This window comes from Magnolia sinica, chromosome 17 (genome assembly GCF_029962835.1).
Source record: "Magnolia sinica isolate HGM2019 chromosome 17, MsV1, whole genome shotgun sequence".
In the NCBI taxonomy this organism is placed as follows: Eukaryota; Viridiplantae; Streptophyta; class Magnoliopsida; order Magnoliales; family Magnoliaceae; genus Magnolia; species Magnolia sinica.
The window spans coordinates 49,788,665-49,807,593 of NC_080589.1; the positions used below are offsets into that span (position 1 = coordinate 49,788,665).

At 37.3% G+C, this 18,929-nt stretch overlaps 1 protein-coding gene across 2 annotated transcripts in view; it reads right to left on the bottom strand.

Annotated features, from left to right (window-relative positions):
• LOC131230380 (transcription factor-like protein DPB) overlaps positions 1 to 11,583 on the bottom strand; it is a 58,463-nt gene extending 46,880 nt beyond the window's left edge. Inside the window, exons 1-3 of one of the 2 annotated variants that reach the window (XM_058226267.1) lie at positions 11,436 to 11,583; positions 4,699 to 4,870; positions 4,371 to 4,617 (exon numbers count right to left, since the gene is read on the bottom strand). In XM_058226267.1, the coding sequence (XP_058082250.1) occupies positions 4,371 to 4,615 (245 nt within the window). In that variant the 5' untranslated portion in view covers positions 4,616 to 4,617; positions 4,699 to 4,870; positions 11,436 to 11,583. The remainder of the gene's footprint in view (positions 1 to 4,370; positions 4,618 to 4,698; positions 4,871 to 11,435) is intronic. The other variant, XM_058226268.1, reaches the window with a different exon arrangement.
• Positions 11,584 to 18,929: the final 7,346 nt, after the last annotated feature.

An 18,929-nucleotide genomic window follows, 5' to 3' on the forward strand; every position in this document is an offset into this window, starting at 1 on the left:
ATCAATGTATGTCATAAGATAGAGAATCCAACATCGCTTATTCAGATTAACATGATGAGTGGAATTAGGCATCACTTGCTCAGATGACTATGATGAATGGAATTAGGCATCAGTTAGTCAGATTCCTATGATGAGTGGAATTAGACATCACTTGCTCAAATTACTATGATGAGTCAAATTAGGCATCACTCGATCAGATTACCATGGTGAGTGGAATTAGGCATGGCTCATTCAACGGCATAATTATAACCAGTGATCGAAGTATCGGTATCGCTACAAGTTTCGCTGGCCAGGGATATCGAAACAATATTGATATCACTAATAATATTGTCAATAACAGAAAATGCAGGGAAACATTGGGAAAACATGGGAAAACTGTGAAATTTTCAGTGAAACTTCTAGAGATGCTAAAATACGCATATTTGCATATTTAGGAATATAAAAAATTTGCAAAAAGAATGCATACATAATAAGTTTCCATTTAATGGAGGCTTAAGAGCATGTTTGTCGTAAGAAGTTACTACCCCCACCCCATCCATCCAACCATTCCATTTATTCGTCCAATCTTCCATCCAAACACACATTGATATTTCCGAGTATCGATGACACAATATTTTGTCAAGAAATCATCGATGGAAAGGAAACGAACGATTGTCGTCTTAATATCACCCATGTTGCAATAACGATAATATCGCGATATTAATAATATTATCGTTAACAAATTGAACACTACATAGAACCATGCGGCCATAAAAAAATTTGAAATGATTTTTTTTTTTAATGAAAAGATTTTTGGTGATATCGATACATTGGCGATATTATCAAAATATCACTGCTAAACTCGAGATACAAGCGATACCTGAAATTCACATAGTCGGAAATATTGGCGATACATTGGCAATACAAGTAGGGCTGAAAGCCATGTTTTAAATAGCGGTAGCGTGATGCATAGTGCTCAACCCTCTATAGCGTGTAGCGTAAATACATAGCGTGTAGCGTAAGCTACACGATACTCCTATTTTTTAATTTAAAAATAGGACAAATATAATAAGTAGTGAAAAAAAAGGGGGAAAAATATAAAAATGCCTAAAAGATGATTCATTTTATCAATTATAAGCATGTTCAAAAAAGTTATTAGTTATCATTTATCAAAAGCCAATCCACATATATAAGCCAAATCAAACAATTATCACATCAACAACTTTCTAAGCAAACCACTTTAATTAATAATGTCTAATTGAAACCACAAGTCACAATTATGAAAAGAAATAAAAATCTCGTAGGTTAAAAGTATCAAGTATAATACAAGTGTCACATTCCTCAACATTAGAAACAAAGAAAACGTGAAAAAAATAATTAAAAAATAAAATAGTAAAAAAATACATTATAGCTTACGCTACGGACGCTACACGCTATGTAGTTGTAGCGTACACTACAGGGGATTTACATTATTTGGGATGCTACGTAGCGCTACAACCACGCTACGCTACGTAGCGTATACTACGGGCGCTATTTGAAACACTGGCTGAAAGTTGGGCGGGTTCAACCCGACCGACCCATGACTGACCTGACATTAGGTTGGGCTTGGGCAGGATGTATCGGGTATAGTCTCAAGCTTAGGCTATACAAACACCAAGCTGATAAAAACTTGGGTCAGGCTCGGGTTGAGGTCTCGGGTTGCCCGACCCAACCCGAACCTAGTCAATATATAAGTTATAAATTATAATTGAGTGTGGATCATCTATGTTGAAGGCACATGAAATTTTAGTGCTGTCAGGTTTCATTGGTCCACATCATTTCTGACGACTCAAGCTAACAAGATACACTGGATTTCTCTCTCCCAAATAAATTGCGTGTTGCACAACATGACTTTTAAAGAAGTAGTTGTCTTATATTTTAGCTTGTTTGTTTAGAAAAAATGAAGTTGTTTACAATAAATAACTACATATATAATTAATAAAATTATAGATAAAAAAATAAGCATGTATTGAAATATAATAGATTAATGTAATAATGAAAATATTAGCATGTATCCACCCAGCCAAGCCTGCTTGGGTTGGGCTTGGGTTGAGAATTCCCAACCAGAGGTTGGGTTGGTTGGGTTAGGGTTGAGGTATAGGAACCTTGGGTTGGGCTATGGTTGAGCACCAACCCGACCGAACTCGCTTGACTTTTAGCCCTAAATACAAGCGACGCTTGGAATATACACAATCGAAAATATTGGCGATACATTGGCAAAATCGATAAATTGGCAATACATCGACGATACTTGAAATTTTGGATACTACCAGTGTTATCGTATCACCAAGCGGGACATACGGATAATATCAGAGATATTTCAATAATATTGGGGATCCTTTGAACAATGATCATAACTACATGAATGCCAAAGTAGCCTTGACCGTTGGCGCACAACCTATCACGGATGAGGGCTGAACAAGCCTTTACTACTTAGCACGCAACCTTAATCGTGGATGAAGGCCGAAGTAGCCTTAACCACTTGGCGTGCGACCTTGATCGCAGATGAGGACTAAAGTACCCTTATCCAATTGACACGTGCGACCTTGATCACGGATGAGGACCGAGGTAGCGTTGGCTACTCGGTGGGCGTGACCTTGATTGCGAATGAGGATCGAAGTAGCCTTGACTACTTAGCGGGCACAACCTTAATCACAAATGAGGACCAAAGTAGCCTTGACTACTCGGCAAGAAGGGGGCTTGGGAATTAGAAGGCTTGATAATGATGTTCAAAGAAGCTTGCACTTAAAGTAGGTTTCACTTTGTTTGACTTCTCCAGGGCTGTGGTTGAATTTTATGCAATCTAGATACATGAACCAGCAAGGATCAAATACTTGGAAGAACGTGGTGACAATTCAGAATGAATTTCTTCAAATAGCAAAGTGGCTAGTTGGTAAGGTGAGCTGAGCTTTTGATTTGATAGTTGTAGTAGTTTTGGTGTGTTATTGGAATATATGACTGATGTTCTGAATACACTTCGGTCTCTCCATTTGAAGGACATTCTACGTCAAAATGGGAATGGAATTTACCAGGAGTGTCACATTTATTGTCTCAGGATGTAATTAGCAGCTTGCAAAGCAGTATGGCAACCTTATAATCAGAAATTATTGATAGGCTGATATGGATGTTAACAGTAAATACAGTCACGTCAGCTTCGAATTTGGTCAGACAGAATCAATGCTCATATTGGAAATGGCTAAGGAGTCTGAATCACATCAAAGAGTTCTTGCTGCTGTCGGCCAGCAATTGAAGAATATAATCATTTATTTTGTTTGGGGGAAGTAGCCGCTAAGCTATGGTAATTTTTTTAAAGAATTTTCAATATCAGTTTCACACAGCTCAACACTTTCTATAATCTCTGTCCCAGTGTTTGGCTAAGGGTGATTTTAAAAATCAAAATCACTTTTGTCCGATATATATTGCTCGGGAAATATGTATAGCAAGAAACAGATTCAGATTTGAAGGGAAGCAAATGTGCACCGATCAAATTATTTGGAATTTAATTGATTGGTTTCAGCAAACTTGCCAATCAATGAGATTTCAAGCTGAGGTTTCATTTGGTCAGAAAGTGGTCCTTGAATGTTTAAATTTGACAATTAAGAGTATCAAATATCAAAACGTTGTTGGATGGCACAAGCTGAATGTTGGACTTTTCAAGCTAAATACGGATGGTACCTCTAGGGTAAATCCAACTGTATCGGGAGGGGAAGGCATTTTTCGGAATTCCAATGGCGATGTGCTATTTGCCTTTTTGCATTAATATGGCAAAAGTACAAACTTTACAGCTGAACTTGTATTAGATGGGATCAGATCTTGTGGGTTCTTAAATTTGATTCCATTGTGCTATAGTGTTGCTCAGAACTTCTGGTTGACATGTTGAATATCAGAAACTGAATTGTTTCAAAAGCATTTTATTGGTGATAAAAGTTTTGCTCTTTGTTAGGTAAGGTAATAAAGTAGCTGATGCCTTAGACAATTGGGGCTGTGATTCTAGGACCAATTCAGTTTCTTTTCTCATGAAACTCTTCCTTTCAATGTGAAGATGCGTCTGTTTATGGACTCCATGGGGTTGCACATTTTGAGTTTCTAAGTTGGGTATTTCTATTCAGGTGTAAGGTTTATGTGTGCATGTGCTCCCACTTTTCAACAAATTTAAAAAAAATAAAAATAAAAAATAAAATAAAATAAAATAAAAAAAGAAAGGGAAATTACCCAATCACCATGCAATCACATCATTTTTTTGAAGTATTCAGATGAATTCCACGTGCTGGTCAACTTAAATTAATTTGAACTCTGACCATTCCAAGTACAGAATTGAAAGAAATGGTATAAAAATAGACAGAAGAACTCACCTGATGGTACCTTGTGATCCAGTATCATCTCCGTGAATGTCCAAATGATTCAACCTGATGAAAGTGTTCTCACTCGCTGGTGTCGTTATCACCAGTTCATTTCGGCTCGATGGGGACCCTGCGCTTCCACTCGTCGAGATTGATTGCCCAGAAAGTGTCGATGTCCCCCATGACCTAGTCGCACCCTTTGAAAAGCTTGATGGGTTCTTTCCCCCATCATCATGATGATTCATGCCAGTCACCATTCCTGCACCCAACCAGAAAAAAATGTCACTGAGAAATCAGCTAAGGGCTTCTCAATTAGCATGAAACACATACGGCAACTTACCTTATGAAGGCTTCCAATTGAAGAAATGCGCCTTGGACATGAACAGAGATGGGGCATCCGGTACAGCTATTGGCAAAGGCCGAAGAACACTAAATGGGCACTTCTCACTCTCTCACCGCATACACAATATTTCAGTGTGAATGAATGCTGGGACCGATTTTGGGTTTAATAGCTGTTGGCATAACAGGGAAAGTGAATTAAAAACCATTAGTGGTGTAAGGGAGCTCAATGGTATGAGTTGTAAAGGCAATCTCTTCACTTCAAGATTCATGTTGCAGAATGTAGTGTAAAATATGGACTGTGGGCCCTCTGGCTTGGCCATGGGCCTCTGGACTTCTTATTTCTTTTTTTTCTTTTTCTTTTTTTGATCTCTTTCTTTTTCCTGCTTTTCCCTTTATCTTAAGGGTATTTTCTATAATTTGGGTCTCTTGGTATTATAAATAAAGAGGGTTGGACGTCCAACCCTATACATCTCTCTTCCAAAAACTATTTTCTCTAACATAGAAGAATCATACAATTAAACGTATAGATTTGTCTGGATGCACAACTTGGATGGAATGTATGTCATCCTTTTTTATAAGAGCTAGCTATATGATACTTGGCCCATGTACATGTTGATAGCCATTACTCCTCAAGTCCATGCAAGTGGGACCATGGTTCAGTGATCCAGACCATTAATATGATAAGCATTCACCTTGGATGGACCATGCGATATATCATCAGATGGAACAGTATTAACCCCTTGATCAGTGGGCTGCAACAAAATTAAGAGAAAATACAGAAAACATTCACATTCAATGAAAAAAAGGCTAAATATTGGATGATTAGAACCTCCCAATCAGGATGATACTAAGGGCATGGTTCATCAACAGCAGGCCCATCGGATCATCATTCTAAAACACTTTTAAAAAGTTCAGCTTAGAACACAATTAGTACATGCTCAACTCAAAATGCCCCCATCACCAATGCCATAAACCATGAATGCATTTTTCAAAAAATGGAGGTGAGCTGAATTCAATAAAACCAAGTGGTGCATTGCTGACCATCGAGCCATCCATCAACAGCATTCCATCAAGTTAGGCCCAAGGCCCAAAAACCTTGAATGAACTCACTTCTGCGTAGCACAGGCCCAAACCATCTAAGACTACTTTCCCCCATCTTACCTATTGGTGCTACCCATAAGTTCACTCAAAATGAATCCATGTATAATTCTATCCTTTCTCGTCTTGCCACTCATCCATCTCAGCATCCTCAATTCAGCTACACTCATTGTACGAGCATGTTGTTCCTTAACTGCTGAACATTCTGTCCCATAAAGCATAGTTGGTCTTATAGCTATTGTATAAAATTTCCCCTTTAGTTTGATTGGTACGCAAAAATCACATAAATCTCTGAAGACCCATCTCCACTTCTTCCACGTAGCTATAAATCTATGAGTAGCATTCCTCTCAATCTCTTTGCTCTCATGAAACACACATGCACATGCACAAGCACACGCATGCACAAACAAACACGGGTTTTGCAAACGTCCCCACTTCCTAATCTTTCTGAATGACATATGCAACGCCCAATCATCTATCAAGATGGTTCATTTAATAATTCAATGGGAGCAAGCCATGGTGCAAGAATCATGCCAATCAAATGATCTTAACACTTTGAATTGGACCAATTTGTTACAACTGTCCGTTGTTTAGAAGCAATAGATCAAATGGTTAGAATCAGTGTTCGAAATATTGGTATCGCGTTATGTATCACACCCTTGGGATACAGATACGTATCCGTTATCGCATGGGATATATCGGTTGTATTGAGTAATGTATTGTTGTTGTTGAAACATGGGGAAACATTGGGAAATTGGTTGAATTTTTCAATGAAACTTCAGTGATTAAGAAAAAAAAAAAAAACACATCAATACACACTTACAAATCAAAACATTACAAAAACAAGTGCACATAATAGGTTTTCTTTGTATGGGGTCCTAATCTATGTGTTGTCTAACTGAATTTATGCAAGTATATTCAAAGTCTATACATATAATTTATAAATGTAAGAAGACGTGGAAACACAAGCAATACATTCAAAAGCAAAAGAAGAATCACTAGATTAGGTTACATACATGTTTGATTTTGATTGTTTTTCAATTTTCCATAACTCGGTCCTTCTCCTCTAAATCTCGAAATTGAAGCTCTCAATCCATAATTTTTCATACAAAATATGAAAAATCATAGATTTGTAACAATTTGACACTAATTTAACATGATTTATTAAAAAAATGATCGAAAATATTTTTAAAAAATTTTTTTTTTAATGCTCACCAGATCAAACATGGGAGATATATCTCACAACTTGCGTGTTTTGTATCGCACAGGTGGGATACAAGATATATCATGGGATATATCAGTCGATATCATCGATATTTAAAACACTGGTTAGAATCATCAAACCAATGTGATACTTTGGAATTATAAGCAATACAAAGTGGGATCTATCAAGTAGATGTTTCAAGATGATGATTGGACCTATCACTAGCAGGTAGAAAGGAGAAAGGAGAAAAGAGGGAAAGGGAAAGAAGAAGAAGCAAGAGGGAGAGGAGTGAGGAGAAAGAAGGGAGAAAAGACAAAGTTTAGGGAAAAGACTATCCTGTCAGCCCCAAATGACTAACTAGTTATATTATGAGGAACACATGCACGCATGCGCGCGCATGCACACCAAATGACTAACTAATTATATTATGAGGAACAAAAACATATAGTATTACACCGGATTACAAGTGTGTGCGTTCATGCGCGTGCACACACACACACACCAGTGTTTTGAATAGCGTCCGCAGCATAGCGGTAGTGTCCGTAGCATAACGTAGTTATTGGCCTACACCGCTACATAGTGGTAGTAAATAGCATAAATCCCATGTAGCGTACGCTGCAAGGGCTGAAACGTATGCGTAGTTTATTTAATGTCATAGCATACGTATCAGCGTATGTAGCGTACACTACACTTTTTTATAAATGATAATTATATTTTGTATTTTGTACTTAATACCCTTAACATGTGGGATTTTAATTTCTTTTCATACTTGTGACTTGTGGTTTCAATTAGACATTATTAATTAAAGTGGTTTGCTTTGAAAGTTGTTGATGTAACAATGATTTGATTTGGTTTATACATGTGGATTGGCTTATGATAAATGATAATTAACAACTTGTTTTAACATGCTTACACTTGAAAAAATGAATCATCTTTTAGGCATTTTTATATTTTTTTCTTACTATTTATTATATTTCTTATTTTCAAATTAAAAATGGAAGTATCGTGTAACTTACGCTACATGATATAGAGGGTTGAACACTACACAACACGCTACCGCTATGATTTAAAACACTGGTTGTACTATGTAGCATCGCAACTACGCTACATTATGTAGCATACCATACGCAACCATTACGCTATGAGCACTGTTCAAAATATTGATCAAGAGGGGACAGATGTCTCGATGCAGAAAGAGGAGTGGACTGCTCCTAAAAATGCTGATCTACAGCCACCTCTTTAGAACCTGTCTTAACATGATTAAACAAACATTTAATCTTGAAATGAAAGTCCTAATATCATTGAAGATGGAGCACAAGGTCCACGGTTTGAATCTGAAGATAACCCAACTTTGATACCAAATTGATGCTTGATGAAGAGGAAATTGGACCAAGAGTTGAAATATATTAGGAAATCACACTTGGCAGATTTAAGGCTCAAACCTCCTCTTTGAGGAAGCCACACAATCACAAAGAGAGAGAGAGAGAGAGAGAGAGAGAGAGAGTAGAGTTGAATGAGATTCCGATAGTTTTGTTTGGGGGAGCACACCAGTAGAAATTGATAGAAGAATCACTTTTTCTTGAATAAGTGGATCACCTTTTTAACCATTGTTATGTGGCTTGGAGAAGTTGGTCTTCGTTCAGTAGCTATATTCATACATCGCTTGCCTGAGCAATAAGAGGTTTTTGAAAAAATGAAGAGGTGAATTTGCAAATGGACCAATTGATGGTTGTCAATCCCATGGGGAATGAGACTAACAGGTCATTGAAGTTCTAGACTCCAAGCTAATTTATACAGCTTTAACTATCATTTAGGTCACTTTTTGATATACAATGATAAGCTACTTATTTGGCTGACAACAGCAAATCAGTAGCTTAGGTGACAAAAGTTAGTTTGCTAAAATGCCATTTAAGAGTTGTGGAACACCTTAAGATGGCTTATACACAAGCAAAAAAGGATTGCTTTCTTAGTTTTGCTGAAGGGAAGACATCCTCCACCGTTGCGATCCAGGTAAGTCCATCCACCATAGTCTCTCTTCCCCCTCTTATGTCTTCCTCCCTTCTTCCCTTTGTTCAATGGTTTTTCTATTTTTTCCAATTAGGGTTAGGGTTTCAATTTGGGGTTTGAGAGAGAGAGAGCTGATGTGGCTGGTAAGCATTTGTTTACCAAACATACCTTTTTTTTTGTAAGATGTTTACCAAACATACTTATGCGCTAAATTAGTAGAAACCAAGATTAGCTACTTGAGGCATAAATAGCTAAAGCAAAACAGCATGTGATCCAAGCACGGCCTTAAAGACGAGGACCATTCCCTAAAAGGAGGTAGGTGACAAGGTGGAAACTTGCTCCCCTTCTCTATCATTGCCTTTATACAACTTGGCATTATACTAGTTGTTTCACATCAGGCACCTGCAATACTGCACTGGTCGAATGGTGGTTGGTGGACTAAAGAGTCTGCATACTATAAAGCCTTCCCTGTTTGGAAAGGTATCCTCTACATGAAAAAGACTGTGCAGTGAGGTTTGGGGTACGAGCTCGGCAAGGGAAACAACATCCGCTTCTGGGAAGACCTGTGGTTAGGCGATTCTCCCCTAAAAAATCTTTTTCCCAACATTTTTGCCTCGCTGCCAACAAGGCTGTCTCCGTCGCTAACTGCTTAACAGTGTCAACCGGTAGGATGGAATGGGCTGTTATTTGCAGAAGGAATCTCCAGGATTGGGAGATTGAAGAGTACTCAGCCCTCATGCAATGCATTTACAAAGCCAAGCCTGACAAAGATTCCGAAGATAAGCTTATTTGGAGATGGAATAAGTCCGGAAAGTTTTCAGTTAAATCTCTCTACTCCCATCTCCTCCTCAGCAATCCAGTTTCCTCTCCCAGCATCCCAACCCTGTTTATCTGGAAGTACTCAGCCCCTCCTAAGATTGTGTGTTTTGGCTGGTTAGTAGGAAAGAACAAGATCTTATCTGTTGACAACTTGATTAAAAGAGGGATGCAGCTAGTGACCATTTGTCTATGCTATATGAGAAACGAAGAAACAGCAGCACATCTATTCATCCACTGCCCCTTTTCTGTAAAAATTTGGTCTGATTTCGGTCTCCGATTCAACATGAGCTGGTGCTTCCCGGGTTCTATTACATCCCTTCTTCCCGCTTGGCATGGGGTCAACATTGAGAAGAAAAGAAAGTGCATTTGGAGAATGGCAATCCTTGCCATATGGTGGTCTATTTGGTTTGAGAGAAATAACAGATGTTTCAGGAACTTATCCAATTCTGCAGATACAGTTTGTTCTAAGGCAAAGGGTCTGATTTTCGAATGGGCTATCAATGTTTCTGCTTTAAAGCCTTCTGATCTTCTGTTTTTGGGAGGTTAGGCGAGTCTGCTCCCTCGGCAGATTCCTTTTCCCTTTCTTTTTGGTAATCTTTTCTCCCTTAATATAATCGTTATCTTTCAAAAAAAAAAATTACTGCACTGGTCGATGTTATCGTATTGAAAGCACTGCCTCCCCCATGCCCTTTTGACTTTTGAACCTTCCTTCTGCTTAGAGCCTTTAACTTGAACCAACTCACTCCTTCTCGGCACAATTCTTGGTTTTGTTGCACATGACTACACCATCTAAGTATACTTTCCCTCATCTTATTACCTATTGGTGCTACATGTAAGTTCCCTTGCATGCATTCATTTCTAATCCTATCCTTCCACGTCTTGTCATGGATCACAAACTGATTTAAACTACGCTCATCCTACAAACATAATGTTCCTTAACTGCCCAACATTCTATCCCATAACGCGCGACTCCAAAACGAATTCCACCCAATGATCTCCTACACCACCTGCAACCAAAATCTAACCACAGCCACAACATGACACTAGCAAACAACCACAATACTCCACCCCACCAGCTTCCCAAATCAGCAACCCCGTGCCAAATGGTGGCTACCCATGTCAGTGTCAAACGGTCCCTTCTTCAATTAGTCCAATCTGGATTTAGTTAGGATCCAGATCTATCAATCAGACCGCTGACCCAATTCAGATCCTCAATCAGCCCAATCTGAATGGTTGGAATGTCCATATCTAGAGGTCAATCAGTGATCTAATCCTGATCCTCGATCAAGAAAATCTGGATGGTTGGATGGTCCATATCGAAGGTCCAATCGTTGATCTAATCCAGATCCTTGATCAGGCTAATTTGGATGGTTGGATTGTCCATATCTAAGATTCCATCGTTGATCTAATCCAGATCCTCAATCAGCCAAAGCTAGATGGTTAGATAGTCCATATCTTAGGGATTGGTTACAGATGCATCACCATTCCCACAATTTTTGGCAGAATGGTGTAGATGAGAATCCCCAAATGAAATGCAAGTCGGTGAAAACCTAGCAATAGCAGTGAAATGATAATACAAAAATGGAGAAATGCAAAGGATGGCATACCGAGAAATGGAAGTACAGATCGCCGGATGAGAGATGGAGCTTCAGTGAAGGAGTTGTCAGGAAATAAGAGAGAGGCCTTTTGGAGAGGAAGGAGACGTACGGAGAGGAAATCCTGACGCCACGCGCGAGTACGGGGCGGTTGGGCGCGGTCCCGGCCTCACCCAACACGGTACGGCCCTGACCGTGGGGCCCACCTTGATGTATGTATTTATATCCATGCCGTCCATTCGTTTTGAGACATTATTTCATCGAAACAAAACAATAATTAGGCAGGTCAAAAATGTCACTTGGACCACGCCACAAGGAAAAAGTGGTGACTGGGCTCCCACCGTTAAAAACTTCCTAGGGCCCACCGTAATTTTTATTTGCAATACAACCTTTGGACAGGGTCACACAGACCTGGATGAAGGGATAAAACAAATATCAGCTTGATCCAAAACTTTTTGTGGCCCACTAGAAATTTTTAATGGTCAATCACCATATTTTCCTGTGGTGTGGTCCATATGAGATTTGGATTGGCTTTGTTTTCTGGCTGGATCTGTGCTTAAAATGTGTTTTAAAAACGGATGGACGGCGTGGATATACAATAAATACATCAAAGTAAGCCCCAGGTTCAGGGCCACACTGTGTTGGGTGGGGCTGGGCACATGTAATCCGCTCCCGCGCAAGTATAGGCACAAAAGCGATTCGCGACACACGTGCCGTCAGACTCGCATGGAACTGGCCATTCATCGGATGGCCCTATTGGACGGCCCTAAAATCAGGACGCAGGTTACCTGTGCCCCAGCCACAAGAAATTCTTGTGGTCGGAAGCTGTGGAGCCACAGAGATGCCTGTGACAAATCCGTACCGTCCATCGGTTCCTCAATGTCACGATAGTACGGGAGTCCAAAAATCAGGCAGATTCAAAACTAAGGTGTGTGACACCGCATGAAACAGTAAAATATAAAACTTCTACGATTGAAGTCATCCAAACCGTTCATATGGTTATCGCCACTTAGATGAACTGTAAGCAAAAATGCCATCCTGATACAAAAAAATTCTGTGGCCCTCATAAATTTTCCCATGGTAAGCGTTCAATTCCCACTCTTTCATGTGGCGTGGCCTATATAAGTTTTAAAACTGTCTGACCTTTTTATACTTCTTTCTTATTGTGATATTGAGAAACTGATGGACGGAGTAGATTTATCAAAGGCATGTCTGTGGCTCCCATATAGCTTACATCCACATCAATTTCATTTAACCGGGGGGCACATGTCACTGGCGTTTCTAAAAGCATGCCAATCTATTTGTCAGGTAAGCCACACCTACGGATTTCCTGCAAAAGCCTTTCACAGGAAGTTCCAGCACTGTGATGCTGGGTGGGGTCCACTGGGATGTTTGTGATAAATCCATTCGGTCCATCCGTTTTCCGAGATCATTTTAGGGCATTCCACAGAAAATGATGTGGATTCAAAACTCAAGTATGCCATACAAGAGGGAAAACTGGGAAAGAGTTCTACCATTGAAACCTTCTTGGGCTCCACCTTGATTTTTATGTGGCATACAAACGGTTTATATAAGGTCATTCCCACTGGGAAGAAGTGAAAACATGAAAAAATTAGCATGATAAGAAACTTTTATGACCTTAAAAATGTTTCAACGGTAGTGACTAAATCACAACTGTTTCCTCTAGTGCGGTCCACTTGAGTTTTATATCCATGTAATTTTCTGTATAATATCCTAAAATGATCTCATAAAACGGATGAACAAGGTGAATTTATGACAAACATCAAGGTGGCCCCACCGGCATCCCAGCGCAGCAACTTCTCCTTTCGCAGGAAATCCGGTCCAAGGATAACATCGTCTGATCAAGTACAACGCGCGATAAGTTAGTTAATGCATGCCAATCACTTCAATTCGTCAGGCGCAATCCCAGCAAATCTCGGAACTCGAGACCTTCGATTTCTATGCTGAGGAATCCAAATCCCAGCAAGGCACCGAAACCTCCGGTCGTGTTTTTCAGTTGTTATTGGAATGCACGGAAATCCTGTGCATGTATTTGTTCGTTATCTTCGTTCCCCATTGGAGCCAATCAATTAGATGACATGTACAAATTTTCATATTTAGAAATTTGAAAAGCATCAAAACATGAAAAGGATCCAAATGGCCGATTTAAAGATAGAAATAGTAGAATAATTTAGCAATAAAATTTCGTCCCATGCTAACCCAATCAAATTGCACATTACTTTTCAATTACCGGTCAATTTATATTCCATTGTGTAATCATTTATCTTTTCTATCAAGCAAATTACATTTATTAGTGTAATCATTTACCTTTCAAACTGTTATTTACATTCAGTAGTGTAAACCGTAGCGTTAATCAAGCTAGTAATCTTAGTTGTAATTTGAGTTTACGCTCACACGTTGAATTTAGTTCTTCGTTTGAGAAGGCATTCTACAACTGTTCTCTGTGACTGACTGTAAGAATCATTTTCTCATTTTCTTTTATCTGTATTGAAAAGTATTTTGTACAAAAGGCAAATGTACAATCCATCATTAAAGACAAACCCCACCATCTGAATATCGTCTGGTCTTGTTTACATATTAAGTGAGTGGCTGAATAAGCAGCCAATCTCATCAAATCTCGATCATACACTATGTGTCTACCTATCTTGTCGCTTAAGGTCATAATTGTTCGATTTAAATTGAGCCGTAATTTCAATTCTGGCATGCCCGTGCACATACAACCGAAAACAAAACCACGCAACAATATATTACATGAACTTTTGATTACTAAATTAATTTTAATATTCCAAATTAGTGTATACTCGTACTATTTGACAGAGTGATTTTAATAAGGCCGATTGAATATATATTTTGATTAAAAGATTGAAGAAATTTCAAGTCTCAGATGGGCCACAGGTATAAGGATCATAAATATGTGACTCGTCATTATTTTTTATCCATGGATTTACATGGCCAATGTTGGGACAATATCATTATATTGATGTGATTTTAGTAATGCAATTGATAATTAGATTGCTTCGAAGTGTCATCTGCATACCACATGTACAATTGATTGGTAGACTAACAACGCATTTGTTACACTTGCAACTCTTATGCCTTTAAAAATGAGTAAAAAATTATTTCACTTCGATTACATTGGAATCATAGGAAAGCAATGAAATTTCAAAATACACGAAAGTTGTGTATTTCATTTACCTCTGATTTTGTTGACTCTTGAATTCAAGTTACTAAATTACTTTTGGATATAAACGCACTTAAATACACCCAAACCGATATTGCTAAAAGACCCATAAGTGGTTAGGAGTTCTGCTAACTCACATGTGTAGAGCATGCGTACCACATGGGGACATCCAACCTCACCATGTAAATAACTTTTAGAAGTGTTGATTCAAAGGTATTTGAGAGGTTTCATATTCATTTAGGCATTTGGTACTTTTATCTTGAGAGGATTTGGATAAAAAGGGTATTTTGAATCCTTAAACTCACTTCATTTTGAAATTTTGGGAAAAAGGCATGAATCAAAAATGACCTCTTGCAATTCCTCCCCCAATAGTTAGAAAATTCAATCATTAGGGAAGCTCCCCTTGTATCTCGCCACCAAAGCAACTCTCTCTCTCTCTCTCTCTCTCTCTCTCTCTCTCTCTCTCTCTCTCTCTCTTATTCCCCTTGAATTACACAATCCCTTGCAAAGCTTTCTTGGAGCAGAAACTCTATGGGGCCCATCGTCATGTATCTATTCATGTGGCCATTGGCTGTGGATGTGCACCATTTTTGGGCTCATGGTGGCTATATACCAACGCATCAGGGCCCATTTTTTTGCTCACGGTGGTTCACTAGTTTTTCTTTGCACTTGCATATCACATGTGATAGTTTTAGTAGATTCAAGTTAGCCCATTAGGCCCACCACACCATAGAAGACAGGATTGATATCCATGCGGCCCATAACCTTATGTGCCTTCTCGAGCTTTAATGGATCTCTCAAGTATTGTTTGGATGTGATGTTAGGCAATCCCAAGTAGATGTCACAAGATAAGAAAAGATTTTAAACCGAGGTATGTAGCTTTTTATGGGATGACACATAATTGTTTAAATATTACCTAGACCAAATCATTAGGAAATGTTTCCAAATAATGAACAAACTAGTGTCATCTCCTTTTGTCACTCAAAAGCTTGTGGTGGTCATTTTTCGGCAAAGCGAACCATTATTAAAATTTTATAATGTGGTTTCCATTCGTCGACAATATTCAAGGATACCTATGAGTTTTGCAAAGCTTGTGCACAATGTCACAAATTAGGAGGAATGATTCGTCGAGACATAATGCCCTTAAACCATATCTTAATTGCAAATTTTTTTTATTTTTGGGGTATTGATTTTATGAAACCATTTTCTTCATCTTTTGGACACCTCTATATCCTCATAGTTGTAAATTATGTTTCAAAATGGGTAGAGGTAATTCCATATAGGACTAATGACCACAAAATAATTATATGATTTCTAAAAAAAATATTTTTTCAAGATTCGAAACGCCTAAAGCCATTATAAGTATGGTGGCTCCCACTTCTGTAACAGGCCACTTGCGAACCTTATGAAGAAATATATCATAACTCACAAAGTGGCTATACCGTATCACCCACAGACAAGTGAGAAAGTTGAGAGAGGAAATAAGAAAATTAAATAGATTTTTAAAAAAAATCATAAATCCAAAATGTAAGGATTGGTCTTTATGGCTAACCGATTCATTGTGGGCTTACATGACTATATTCAAGAACCCCATTAGCATGTCTCCCTACAGACTTGTTTATAGAAATGCTTGTCACTTGCTGGTGGAGTAGGAACATAAGGCATACTGGCCAATTAAGAAGGTCAATTTTGATTTGGATAAAGCTGGCACGCTTCACAAGCTCCAATATGTGGAATTGGAAGAAATTAGGAAAGATACGTATGAAAATGCTAAAATATACAAAGAACACAAGAATGTGTTTTATGACAATAACATTTTTAAAAAGATATTTGAGCCAAAACATAAAGTTCTATTGTATAACTCTCATCTCCATTTCTTTCTTGAAAAAGTGAGACTCAAATAGACCGGCCCTTTTATTATGAAGAATGTTAATCCTATTGGGGCCTGGAAGTTGAGAATCTCACAAATGGTAATGCGTTTAAAGTGAATGATTAACAGTTGAAATCGTTTATAGAAATTTTTTTTAAGAGAATGAGTTCATACATTTAAAAGATCCGGTGTATAAGGATTGATCTCTTTGTCTGATGGAGATCATTTCCCTTGCTTTCTCAGGAATTCGTTTTCTTTCGTAGAGTAAGATGTTTTGTTTGTTTAGTTTTTACTTTTTAATTTACTAAATCATCAATCGATGAAGTTCTCTCTTATACATGTTGTCTTTAAGGTACTTTGTCACCCACTCCTCTTTATTTTGTTGTTCTCATGCTATTTATATTGAATATATTTCATACATCGAGGATAATAGAGACTTTAGGTTGAGGGTGGGGTTTCCCTTGGAAGATGATTTTTATAATCTCGGGTATTTTTTAAGATAATTTAATGTTTATAATAATAAGATATCTAGTGTTGAGGATTTTTTAAGCCTAAATTGTAGTTATTTAATAGATTTCAAGGTTAAGTTCAATTTAGTAATTTTTATTAGGAAGTTTAAACATTGATCAAGTTATGAATATAATATATCATATTTAGCTTGTACTCTAGAAAGTTTCAATACGATACCGTAGTATTAACTTGATAATTATTGAGAATGCTAGAAACTAAGCTTGAGGAATTTGTCCATCATGTTCAATGAAATGAAAAAAGAAGAAGAAAAGAATTAAGAAAAAATATCCATTTAAATAAATAGTTGTCGAAAAGGGCTACCTATTGAATTGTCCATAAAAACGTTGATTGAAAAAAAAAAGTATAATAGTGTGAAAGCTGTCGATAGGAAAAAAAAAATAATCAAAAGCTGGAAGAGTGAAGTGATGAACTTTAAGGCAGGTTTCGATTTAGGCCTTAGTTGATATGGCCATTCCCTTGATTATCATTATGAACATGAAAGCAGAAGAATTAAACCTATAGTAATGATAAGACTAGATTACATGGTGCATTCATGAAACTCAATGTTGGGATTTATTCAAGTGTATAACTATTACTCTGAACTTAAGTAAGAATTTGTTATATACTAGAGTTTATGTAGATGTTATACTTAATATTATTGTATTTGGGTTTCCTCTGGAATGGATTTGTTTTGAGAATTACTTGAGATTACAATATTGACTCTTCTAAGAATTTATTATTGAATTCAGAATCTTTTGTATGTTTTGCTCAGGACTAGCAAAATGTTGGTTAGTGTGTTTGTTGGGACTCGAATATTGCATATTTATCCTCTCAATTACACTAGTTTTCAATGAATTTAAGTACTTAATTAATTTATTAACATATGTTTTCTGCATGCGATGTCTTTTGGGAACCGATAATGAATGTGTGCTTAAAAATGAGGAATTCAAGCTCAAAGAAACTTATGATGAAGAGCTAAAGATTTGGATAAAGGGAATGAGGATTTGAAGATTTAAAGACATAAAGAAATCAAGTGTTAAAGTAAGAAAAGTAAATGAAATCAAGTAGTGAAAATTTGAAAAAACCAGCAAAGGTTTGATCGATTGAAATCACGGCTCGATCAATCAAGGATGCATCTAGTTGTCTTGAGCGATCCGCTTGAGTGATCGGTGGGAATTGAAATTTAGGAAAAAAAAACTCTCTAAACAATTTTTAAAACAATTGATCGATCGATTGACGATCAGGTCCGATTAATTGATGAAATTTTAGAATTCTGACAAAAGCTTACTGGATATATTTTATTTCGATCGATTAATTGATAGGTAAGATCAATCAATCAACCTCGATGTGCAAATTCAAAAATCAGTTGCTGAATATATTGAAAGACAATCGATTGATTGATTGATTGATTAACGACATTCACAATTGCATAAATCTTAAGTCGATTCAAGATTTTCCTATTTAAGGAGGTGTTTATAGGCATTCTAAGTATGAATTAGGTTAGAGAGAAGGCTCTAAAGAAGGCAAAGATTGTCCGACATTGTTTCTCTTCTTCAATCCGTCGATCTGAGTTTATTTTTCTTTTAAGATGTTAGCCATAGTAAGTTAATCTATTAGTTAAGGCTAATGGATGAACCTTTTGATAGATATTTAATATTTAATTCAATTTTAATAAAAGTTATTAGTTTTTTATATTGAATTGTCATTGGATGTGATTGAATTCTTGTACTAGAGAATGAATTAATCTATAAAATTGATTAATTTATTATGGCTTCCGAGTACAATAGATGCTTGTGATTTCCTGTAATTGATTACCTAGATTTTTATGAGAGATGAAACTTATCGTCATTTTAATCTATATTGGATGTTTGTGATTGAATTTACTGTTATATCTTCTAACTAGAATGGATTAGAATTCAATTCT